This window comes from Sceloporus undulatus, chromosome 3 (assembly GCF_019175285.1).
Source record: "Sceloporus undulatus isolate JIND9_A2432 ecotype Alabama chromosome 3, SceUnd_v1.1, whole genome shotgun sequence".
Classification (NCBI taxonomy): Eukaryota; Metazoa; Chordata; class Lepidosauria; order Squamata; family Phrynosomatidae; genus Sceloporus; species Sceloporus undulatus.
The window spans coordinates 208,324,285-208,336,666 of NC_056524.1; the positions used below are offsets into that span (position 1 = coordinate 208,324,285).

A 12,382-nucleotide genomic window follows, 5' to 3' on the forward strand; every position below is an offset into this window, starting at 1 on the left:
TAAAACCACAAATCCCAGGATTCCATAGGATGGAGCTTTGTTGTTAGCTGCCCTTGAGTCATCCCTCAAGTGAGAGATGTGCCTCAAATTGTGCTTTTGATGCACCCTTTGCAGCATCCACACTGCAGAAATAATCCAGCTTGACACCATTTTAACTGCCATAGCTCTATGGTATGGAATCCTTTGACCTGTAGTGTGTTGTGTGGCACCAGGGCTCTCTGACAGGGAAGGCCAAATGTCTCACAAATCTACAGTTCCCAGAATTCCATAGCATTGAGCCATAGCAGTTAAAGAGGTATCAAACTGGATTATTTCTGTAGTCTTCAGAGCCCAACAGTCAGGAAAAGCCAAGTACTGTATTCTCTGCCTGGAATATGCAACCTAACAGTGCCCCTGGGCTTCCCCAAAATTTTTATCCTGGTGAGTTGTGCTTTTGCTTTAATCAGTTTAAAATGGCTATGGTGCATACGAAAGAAAATGTGGATATTACATACAGTACAACTGCCCTTCCTAAGGGACCTTTTCTTTATTAATACAGTTGTAGAAGAATTGCAAGATTTGGAAAAAGACAGACAGACATCAGCAAAAAGGCGTGTGGCTGTCTTGTGTAATTTATGGTAACAGATTCACAAGACTATGGAAGGGGAGGATACACACTGCAAATGGTTGTTGAGCACCAGAGGTGTATGTATCAGGAAGGTGTTATGTGTGGTGGCTTTTAATGTGCCTGAATGTACACAAATAATGTGTGTACTCCTTGTACACCATATAAATGATGCATATGGCTCAGTGCTGATAACTACTGTATTAAGAAGGAAATTTGGGGACCTTCCCTCCACCTGTTACACCATTTTGTCATTTTTGGACATATTGCACCAGAATTATAGTATTGAAAAAATGGTTAAAGTCTACAAATAAACTCTATTTATCTGTCATTCATTTGTTTAATATGAACTAAGCATAAACTTTGTCTTCTTTATCAAAAAGACATAGGTTTTGTGTGTCATCACAGAGCACAGAGAGCCTTGACTTTGTTCAGTGGAAATGTCATTTAAACTAGCCAGTTCTCTATACTGGGAAAAAAGAGCTGTATTTCTTTTGAAATGTGATATAATTCTGATGTTCTTCTTTTTCTGCCTAAGATGGGTTCAGGGATTCACCAACAAGAACGTGGGCTTTGTCAACAATAGGACTGTCTGTTACCCTTGTGGAAATTACATCATTTTCATTAACGTTATAACACGGGACCGGTCCTTCTTGAAGTGTCACACTGGAGGCATTGGAGCCTTTGCAGTGAATCCAAATCAGCATGTAGTTGCATTTTCAGATCGGCAGTTGAATCCTGTCATCTATATTTACAATTTCCCAGGACTAAAGAAAGTGGCCAAATTGGAAGGTAGGTTTGAGGATATTCCCTTGTTTAATAAACATCATGCTGAAATAAAAAAAAATTGTTTCAGGAGATTTGATGAAAATATGAGAATGGTAGCATGGCAATAAAATATATTGCGATGAACCAATATGATCCACCATCATACTCCTGTGTGGTTGTATTCCTTAGAAACCTTATAGATCTCACTCATTGCATAAATTAATCCTTTCAAGGGCATTTAAACTATTAAATAGTCATGCCAGACAAATCTAATCTCTTTTTTTATAAAATTACCAGCTTGGCAGATGAAGGGAATGCTGTGGATATAGTACATCTTGATTTCAGTAAGGCCTTTGACAAAGTTCCCCATGACATTCTTGCAAACAACCTCCATTGCACCTGCTTTCTCTTCACACAAAGATTGTAAAACAGGGCTTTTCTCCAAATGCCATCTTTAATCAATGTCCTTTCTCAGTAGTAGCATGCTCTCTGGAATACCTTGCCAAGCTAGCTCTAACCTCACATACCTGGAGTTAAAGGAGACGTTTAATTTCAGGAGTGACAGAGGTGGGAGAGGAGGAGTAAAGGCAGTTGCTTTCACACTTAATGAGGAGTAAATTACTAGTAAACCCAGAGTAATCTTTAATAGTTATATGGGACTTAATTCTGTATAAACATACATCCCAACCTTTAAATTCTTCTGCGATGTTCCTTTTACAAGTTTATACATTTAGTATATTTTTAATTAACTGTAAGACTTTTATTGATGATAACTTGGTATTTTGTAATCTGCCCTGAAGTCATGTGGTGGTGGCATATACATTAAAAAATAAACCACAGTCATGTTCTTGATCTACTTAAACCTGTCTTGAAATTGAATTCCTAGGATATACTGTCACTGGCATTATACTGTCATAAAACTCATGGGCTGAGTTTTATATCATGGGTGAAGGATGGGGCAGTTCTTTATATTCAAGAAGCCAGAATGGTCTGGAATATTTCCTAATGTTAATGGGCTCACTTAGATTCACTGTGATAGTGCCCAAAGTTAGTGTTGGAAGCCTTTGGGATAAGTTGTTCACTCAGAGCAAATTGCATTTGGTGAGCACACCTGCTTTCTGCAATTCGCTTGCCTGTTCAGCACGTATCTTCAAATAGTAGGACTCTCAGCTGGTTGAAATAAAAAGCTCTTCACAGTTATTCAGCAGCTAAAGAGGGATGGAACTAGGCAGGCCTCATAAATTATCATTTATTAGTATTTACTTGCCCTGAAAAAAAGGAAGACGGCAAATATTCCCTTCAAAAGTGATGATAAAATAAACAAATAGACTGTAAATTAAAAATATTGAATGGACTATAAGCACAATCCTAGCTGTACCTGTTCAAAAATAAGTCCCAGAAATAAGTACAATGGGACATACTGTTAGGTAAATGTAATAGAAGCAGCAAATATGCCTTGGATAAAAGGCAGTGTACAGTGGTGTTATTCACCTGGTGGATGAGTGACCAAAACACAGGGCAATCTTTCTTCCAGACTTCAGTCTCTCGTGGACCTCATAAACACCTGTGAGGGGTTAGAAAATCCTCCAACCCCCCCTTTCTATATATGTATATGTAATTTTTTCTAGCATAGAATAAAGGAAAGAGAAGAAAGCTATACTGTAATCATTTGCTGAATATTAGATTTAGCTCAATATATTTAGTTGTCTGTCATAGGAACAAAAAGTAGAAGTATAGCAGCATTCTTTATACTTCTGTAGGTGCATCTGCACTGTAGAAAAATGCAATTTGACACTACTTTAAGTGCTGTAGCTCTGGCCTATAAAATATTTGTATTTTTACAAGGTGTTTAGCCTTGGCCAAAGAGTTCTGGTGCCTCACAAAACTACAAATCCCATGATTCTGTAGGATTGAGACATGGCAGTGATGCCAAAATGTATTATTTCTACAGATGCATCCTATGTTTGTTTGTTGCTGGGCTTCAGACTGCATGCTGCTCCACACCTATGCCTTTTCCAGCTAAAAAAAGTACACAGATTTGTCCATACAGAGTCTCTATAATATACTGCTTTTAGGATCACATTGGGAAGAGGAGCCATATATGATAGTGAATGGAACAAAACATAGTTTAAAGGAATAAAACTTTCTAGCTTGAATGCCTGAAGAGAAATAAAATTCATGTTTCATTATATTTTAGGACAAGCCAAGCTGGACTATTCCTTGCTTGCATTCAGTTATGCAAGTCCTTATCTGGCTAGTTATTCCTCACTTCCAGATTTTTCCCTTTCAATATGGTAAGTGTTGGGCACATTATTCCTTCATGTTGCATACAAATGGGTCCCTAGTTATTCATAGCTAATTTGACACCTTAGATAAAATAATGTCTCTTTTACTTTGTTGTGTATATAAAAACACAGACACTCATTAACACATAAAAAGATACAGACACTTATTTTCTATATAGATGCTTGTGTTTGCAAAATTGCAAACAATTCTAAGCCAGAATTCTACACAATTTCCTTTTTGAACACGGGCCCAATCATTCCTGCTTGGCATGTTCTGCCACTGAAAATAGCTAAACTAACCAAGAATATAGCAGGATAAAACACTGCAGCTTTCCATCTGAATCACAACTCCTAATTTATGACTCTTTTAAGAAACAAGATGCAAGGAAGTTGGCTTCCAGATGCAGGGTTGAGAGGGGAGCAAGAAGCCAAGACTTGTTCAGATGTAACATAAAGCATGCACCTCATCTTGAAAGGTTCCTGGTTAGTTTAGCTGTTTCCATTTGCAGGCACCAAGTGGGAGTGGTTGGGTTGTGTACATCAGTTTGTAGCCTTCTGGTCACTAACAGGAATATAATCAAATCTTTGTGGAGGATATCTTTTAAGTCACCAGTAAAGATGTTTAATAATGCTGGTTTAGGGCTCAGAATAAAAGACGAAAGAAAAAATCAGGCCGTGCTTGATCACACCAAAGGCCTTATTTAGTCCAGCATTCACATTGTGGTCAGTCAGGAGTCTACGTACAGCACATTAGTGCAACAGTACTGTCCTGCTTGTGTGTGCAAATCACTATTATAGAGGCATACTACCTTTGGTATTGAAGGTGTTTAGTTTTTTTGTATTTCATGCAAATACATGAAATACTATGCCCTTCCTACAAGTGCCAGCTTTCTGATTACTCTTTTCCTAAAAACTGCAGGTTATATTCACTAACAAACATTTCTGGCTGGTGTTCTTTTATACTTTTTTTATATCCAGTACAAAATTAGAGATAAGAATTGGAAGTTCCCCATAGTCATATTGTTAGATTAGTGTTGTCAGCCATAGGTCTAAAATTCTGAAATGAGAGCAGTAAAGAGTGTATCTCAGATTGCTTCCTTGCTGTTTTTAAGAAAGGCATTTACTGTAAGTTCCAGCAGGCTGAAGTTCTAGAAAGGTGATTTTGGGATTGAGTTGACCCCCCCTTTTAGCTGCTGTAATTGTTTTTAGTTAATATTTGCTTGCAGGTTTTTTAAGTGATCACTTTTCTTTGTTTTGCTTATAGGTTATATTATATGTGGTTTATTTTATGGTTTTAATTATTATAAGACATCCCATGAATTTTTGAAAAAGCAGAATCTAAATGGGCTAAAATCATGCCAAGAAAACCCCATGATAGCCTTAGGGTCTTAGGGTTGCCATAAGTTGGAAATGACTTGAAGGCACACAACAACAGATTATATATAGTATATATATACTTGTTTTCTTTCATTTGGCTTAGGGACTGGCACAAAAAGGTTGTCTTGTGCAGTCAGTCACAACCAGGAGTAGAAGTGATTGCAATGAGTTTTAATCCCATGAGCTGGCACCAGTTGTGTTTGTATAGTGGAACTTCTGTTACCATTTGGACCGTTGAAAGGAATAATGAAGAGCACATTCTGAAATCAAAGTAAGTTTATGTGCTGTGCTTCACACATTTACAAAAAATCCTTTAAAAACATGTAGGAACACTAATGATTCCCTGGCTTTAAAAGTAAAGTTTCCTCTTCATAATCAGTATTCTCCAAAAGTTCTTCCAAGACATTTTTCTCTTTGCTGCAGACCAGTCAAGCTTCCTGCTGAAGATGGCTGTCTAACAGATGAGCAAAGCACCTTCTTCTCGCGTCCCAGTGTCAGTGACCCTTATTTTGGCCCTGTACTCCCCAATTCAGCCATCGCTGGCCTGGTAGGAGATGAAGCAGAAACATTTAGGGTGAGCACTGGATATAATTACTTGAAGCCAGGATGTTTTGTCCCAAGAGCGATGCTATGGACTTTGGGTGTAGTAAGGCCTCTGGCTCTCGGGAACACAGCCAGAACAAAAGACTTGTCCACAAATTTCTAAAGTTTCAAAAGCTTTACTGGTTATAACACAAAAACATGAAACTTATCTCCTTTTTTTTTTCAATAGTCCTTCCTAAATACCTTGCTCTCTTCTTGGTGGATTCTATCTTTCTTCTTCTGAGGACTACCTTTCTTCCTTTGTGGACTTATCTTTTTGTCAAAGGGAAATACTCTCTCCAGGTCTGACTTGGCTGAAATCTTACTACACACTGAAACTTAGCTAGAGAGAGACAGTAAGAGACCCTGGGATTTCCCACAATCCTTGTCTTTCTTAAAGCTGTATATCTCTATTTCCCTTTCTAAACTAATACATAAAAAAGCTAATATAATCTCAACTAAATATATGTCTCAAGAACATTAAAGATGCTCTGGAGGCATGGCACAGGATCTGTACTGCAGTGAAACTTACACAGGAGGACATAATAGCTTATTAACAGAGAGACATTAACAGAGTACTGTAAATACAGTCCCCCTCTGTTCTCACAGTTTTCATACCTGCATCCCTCAATTATGTACGAGGGATGAATGGAGGGGGAAATAATGGGGCGCGAGCCCAAGGTGTGCGCGCTTCCGTGGTTGCATGCCTATATTCAAGCCAATGAAAACTCAGTTTTTGCAAAGGGGGGGGGGGGGAAATCTGGAATGGATCCCTGTGAAAAGAAAGGGTTTACTGTCCAGCAAAATGTGGCTAGTGCAGTCAGTGTCAGCCGGCATTAAAAGATAATGCAGAGGTTCTCGGGTATTTGGGAATCATGTTTTTTGAAAAGCATGATTTGAAGAGGGTCCCCCCCCCAAATTGCCAAGTGTCTTCTCAAGAGAGCAGAAAAGTTAAAGGAAATTCATGAGTGGCTCGTATAGTTTACAGCTCATTCGCATCTTCAGCAGAAGAATAATCTGATGTTCCACTGTACTGTACTATCCTCTTCAACCATAAAGGGGAATCCAGTTGAGAAATGCATCCACTATACAATAAGTATACTGTAACTGTTATCCAACTGAGAACTTCTGCAATGTATGTGGTAAGGATAACATGGGTTCTTTTTGAAATTGTAGCAATTTCTTAGCACTGATGCAACAAGCTGACCTGCAATCCTGCCCCCCCCCCCAAAAAAGGGGGGGGGTTAATGCTGGTTGAAACATCTTCATTTCACTGGTGGAGCAGTGATTAAATGATTCACTGATGGCTCAGGGTTAAATGCCTGTACTGAAGCCACTGACTCATAAACCATAAGGTTGCGAGTTCAGTACCAGCCAGGGGCTCAAGCTCGACTCAGGCTTGCATCCTTCCAATGTCGCTAAAATGAGTACCCAGATTGTTGGGGGCAATTAGGTTACACTTTGTAAACCACTTAGGAAGTGTTTAAGTGCATTGATAAACAGTATAGAAATGTAATTGCTATTGCTATTTCTCAGAATGTATCTTGAATATGTTGATTTACTAGGGCCGAGCTGAGAAAGTTATTGGACCTCCAAACAATATGTTTTGCAAAGGCAAAATTATTCTAAATAATAGAAATAGAAAAGTTATCTTTTAAATGTCTTGAAACATATACAAACTGCTTAACATTGATACAGTGGCTATTCCAATTGTCCATAATGTACATTTGCTGTAAAGAGAATTTTACAGGAGAAACATATTCTGAGGGTTCAAACAGACAAGCAGCTTGGAGATGCCTCTGCCTGCTGCAGCCACAAACAAGCCCTGATTGGCAAGTGACCACAGCGACTGGATGCTGTGGTCCTGAGTCCAGCTGTTTCCCTGGAATGGATTGCCAGCAAAGAGCGTTTTTTCCTGCTCCTTTTGCAGATAGATTTGGGCCGCCTTAGGCGCAGTTTCTGGCCAATCTAGGAGCATGCGTCATGTGCACACCGTGACCCGAATTCAGTGCTTTTTGCCCATCTGTTTTGGGCCTTAGCTGCACAAGCTTCAGTTCTTTCTCTGTGTTCCAAAAGCTGATTTGCTCTGAAAAAACAACAAAAGAACAAAACCAAAATTACTGTATTTTCTGGCGTATAAGACTACTTTTTAATCCATGAAAATCTGAAAATTTGGGGGTCGTCTTATACGCCGGGTGTCATCTTATAAGGCAGGTGCTGAAACTTCTGAGCTGGACCGGAGAATCTGCGGTCGCCGCATATGGTGGGGGGAACTCAAAAACGGCCACGGCCACATCCCCGCTGTATGCAGCGATCATACGAAAGCAGCTACCACTCTGATAGTCTTGGACAGGGGTAGGCAACCTGCGGCCCACAGGCCAGAAGCGGCCCGACGAGGCCTTGGGACGGCCCCCAGCCCGTCTCCTTGCCGCCGATTGCCGCCTGGGGCCTTTGGGGGGCAAGCCTCAGAAAGCCTATAGAAGCCTCAGAAACATGCATTTATTTAACATTTTAAAAAAAATCTGCCGACTTTTCACGTGTCCTCCATTTTTAAAAAAGTGTCTTCCATTTGAAAAATTTTGTCCTACATTGTCCTGGTTTATTTATATATTTATTTTATTTTTAAAAAAATAATTATTATTTTGGCTTCGGCCCCCCAGTTGTCTGAGGGACAGCAACCCCGCCCCGGCTCAAAAAAGGTTGCCTACCCCTGGTCTTGGAGACAGGGAGGGCTGGGCAGGCAGGGGAGCTGACCAATCCAAGCAGGCTTTGTATACAACAAGATTTCCTGCTAAGTACCTGCATGTCATAAGCATTTGAATTAAAATTACCATATTGAAATAAAATCTGATGTTTTTTTAATTTTTTTTTGGTCTGCATTGGAGAGGGGTGTCTTTACGTGGTATATCCCAAACTCTTATTTTAAGTGGAAAAGTGGTCGTCTTATACGCCCAGACGTCTTATACTCCAGAAATATGTTAATGAATTTATATTTCAACTGAACTTGCCATTTTTCCCCCAACTGAAGCCTAAAGAATGAGTGATATTCAGCCTTGTGTTCACCCTACTGTTCACTGCTGGACTCCAGCTTCTGGCTGTATGGGTTGTGAAGAGGATCTTTTGAAAATTGTGCAGACAATTCAAGCAGTTCTTGTCACCCCAAAACTTCAGATACTAAAGGTAAGAAACACTCCCATGCTAAATATTTTCCTAAACCTCTTCCCAGTCAGCGGGGATTAAGGCACTGTTTACGGGGGTGTGTGGAGCACCACCATGTGATTTTTTGCTAGTACTAGGACAGGGTCTGTAATCCCTTAACATGCTCTGTTTTACCATTGTAGTGGATATCATGTTAGCTGGAGGCTGAGGTGTCTATAAGAGTAGCAGAAAACCATATTTAGATTCTACTATATGTATTAATTCACAGCTACAGGTAGACTGATGTAATGTGAAAGCTATGTTTCTTGTCATTACATCACTCTGATTCTAGCACACTCGTCAGTAAATTGTGTTGCCCACAACTGAACCCTTCTTGCTTCTTTTCAGCAAAAAAGCGGGCAACTTTTCGTCATTGTCACATGGTTCTCTAAAGTACAAGGTATTTACTTTTTAATTAATTGCGTTTGAGAGAAAAATTTTCCACTTTGGGGATCACAATAATATTGTTCATATATATTGTATGAGGTAGAATAGAAAGTGAAAGACACAGATGATTTCCAGGTATTTTCCCTGCTTTTCCCCCAGAAATGCCACTCTTGATACAAAATTTTGATATCCAAAAAAATTAACTGTCTGGCTAAGTTTGCCTTGTACAGAGATTTTAATATTGCTTCTTGTTTCCAAAGCAAACATATCCAGGGGTGGTCATGTTTGCCATGTAGCAAGTTGAAACATCCAATCCAAAAACAGCAATCCTTTATCGGGCCAACAAAAATGCACAAAATAGATGTCACAAGCTTTCGAAGATCCACTTTGAAAACAATATGTTCACAGAGAAATAAGTTTAGATGCAGGTACATGGCAAGAACAGTAGCAAAAAGAAGAAAATTTTCCCAATGATTTTAAGGATGAAAAAAACACATACATTTTGTATAAGTATTACTTCCTCCACCACCTATGTAACGGAGGCAGCTTGTGGGAGCAAAAATTTTGATATTTTTTAAAAACCGACGTGTACCTTCACAAACACATCATGTACTGATTCCCTTGATTAAACCATTTTTGTTCCCATGGTTAACTTTTACTGTTACGTTTTTCATGGTAAGAGTGAAACTACCTTTCTGGCTTTGTTGCAGAGCAAAGAAAAAACGGATCTCTCTTTTCTCTTCTCATTCTCCCTATTCCAACAACTTGGGGGGCTATTATCTAATGGCATAAAGAAGATGGCAATGATCTCTTTTTGCTCTGGGTGCATTTACTACCCACAGCCCCATCAAAGAGTCTAGGTCCCTAGGGCTCTGAACATGAATATATTTAAAAAACATGATTGAAGTCTGCAGAAGTGATGAGACAAATAAGATACAGGATCTCTGAATTTCTCTTTAAATCAGTGTTCGTCTTCATTCACAACTGTTATGTAATTTGAACTTACTAAGTTTGATGGGCTTTATGACTAACCCTGTTCATGCAGTGATGATCCAGGTTCTTTAGCTATGGCTGACCTCATTTCAGCATATTGCACTCATTGCTGTTGTATGAGTAGTAGTGTAGTAGTAGTGTACCTTCTAGTTGTTTCCAAATTATAGTGACCCTAAGATGAACGATGGACTTTTCTTGGCAAGATTTGTTCAGAGGAGGTTTCCGTTGCCTTCCCCTGAGGCTGAGAGAGTGTGACGTGCCCAAGGTCACCCCGTGTGTTTCATGTCCAAGTGGGGAATCAAACCTTGGTTTCCAGGTCATCAATCAAGACTCAAACCACTACGCCACAGTGACTCTTGCACTCTAGAATAAATGAGCACATTAAGTCTGTGAGGGGGCATCCTGATTATTAGCTTTATCTACTTTGTAATTTTTTGTCTTTGTACAGCTTCATAGATATAAATAAACAATGAATTGTAATTCTCCCCATACTACTGTATGGTATTACTGGGTTGCCATAAGTCAGGACCTCCACCGGGACAACTGTAGGACAAATGTAGGACAAATTTTTCAGTGTAGGACACATTTTTTTTAAAATGGAGGACACGCGAAAAAAATTGATTTTTTAAAAAAAAAATGTTGATCTAAATGCCTGTTTCTTAGGCATGATCAAAATGGAGGACATTTGGGCATTATTTCTAGACAGATGTCACGAAATGGACTTCCCTTTCTGGCAAAACACCCCCAACCTCCATTCCAAAACACACACGACAGCACATTTGGGCATTTCACATGGCTTTACTTAACATGGCACAATCTCTTGCCTCAGAGGCTTTTCCATAACCAAAACCCCTTGGGTTTAACACTTAGCATGGTTTAACATGGCTATGCATGTTGCAATGTCAAGGTGGTTTCACTGTTCTTGCACCAGTGTACTTCTCAGAAGTGTGTGTCAAGGGACTTTGTTTTTCTCACTGTGCATGAGTTTGTAAAAATCACAGCACATTTACATTGACCATGCCTCAGAACCAAAACCACACAGACAAAAAGGCACTTTGGAAAGTCACACTCTCTCGGCTTCTGAAACAGTGCTGCATGCCTCTCAAGATGACCCACTCATATCATCATCATTCATCATCATCATCATCACTCATCACCACCACACTATTTACTGTCAAGTAGGGAGACTTGTTAGCATTAAAAGCACCACACACACACCAAAAAAAACCCCCACCTTGAGGCCTCCTCTGGCCACTCACTCCTTCCCCTCCTCCTTTTCCTCCCTCTCCTCCTCCATCTCCTTCTCCCCTCCTCCCTCGCGTGGGGGCTGGGGTCGACGGGGCGGCGGAGGAGGAGGGTCGCGCGTGGCTGCGCGCAGGAGGCCAAGCGCCTCCAGCTTCGCCTCTCCGCGCGGCCTGCTGGAGAAGGGGGCGGGGAGGAGGAGGCAGTGAGTGGCGGGGCGCGCGGAGAGGCAAAGGCGGACGGAGCCAGCGCCTCTTGCGCATGGGCGCGCCACCCTCCCTTCGCGCGGGCGCGCCACCCTTCCCCCCGCCTCCTCCGCTCCCTTTTCTCCTCCCCGCGCGCCCGCGCGCAAGAGGCACTGGCTCCGTTCGCCTTTGCTTCTATGCTGTGGGCGGGCGGGGAGGAGGAGAAGAGGGGGAGCGGAGGCGCGGGGAAGGTGGCCACGCCCGCGTGGGGAGGGCAGGGAGGGTGGCGCGCCCGCGCGCAAAGAGGCACTGGCTCCGTCCGCCTTTGCCTCTATGCTGCGGGCGGGCGGGGAGGAGGAGGCGGGGGGAAGGTGGCGCGCCCGCATGGGGAGGCGCCTCCTCCGCCCCAGGCAGGCCTCGCTGTCCTCCTCTTCCTCCCTGCCTCCCCGGGCGGAGGAGGGGAGGGGCAGCGAGGCCTTGCAGGCCGCAGCGACTTGGCTGCAACCGGGGGGGGGGGGGGTCCCGGTTTTTGGGCTGCACCCGTGCCGGGAGGGGCCCGGGGTGGCCCCAAAACGGGAAGAGGATACATACACGTGGTGCAAGCCGGCCGGTTATGGCAACTAGGTTGCCTTTCAGTTTTTGGCATTTCATGACCTGATCTATGAAATTCAGGTGATAGTGTTTTTGGATAACATATTTTGTAAAAAGTGTGTGTGGGGGGAAAGACATGAAAGTACCCATCAGCACCTTTAGGGCTAACT

The 12,382-nt window shown here is 41.6% G+C and overlaps 1 protein-coding gene across 1 annotated transcript in view; it reads left to right on the forward strand.

Annotated features, from left to right (window-relative positions):
* The window catches only part of CFAP43 (cilia and flagella associated protein 43), a 76,405-nt gene that overhangs the window by 3,047 nt on the left and 60,976 nt on the right, over positions 1-12,382 (forward strand). Inside the window, 9 exon segments of the mRNA XM_042457719.1 lie at positions 1,143-1,396; positions 3,570-3,666; positions 5,138-5,305; positions 5,458-5,608; positions 6,292-6,299; positions 8,658-8,779; positions 8,782-8,796; positions 9,163-9,183; positions 10,141-10,167. Of these exon segments, the coding sequence (XP_042313653.1) occupies positions 1,143-1,396; positions 3,570-3,666; positions 5,138-5,305; positions 5,458-5,608; positions 6,292-6,299; positions 8,658-8,779; positions 8,782-8,796; positions 9,163-9,183; positions 10,141-10,167 (863 nt within the window).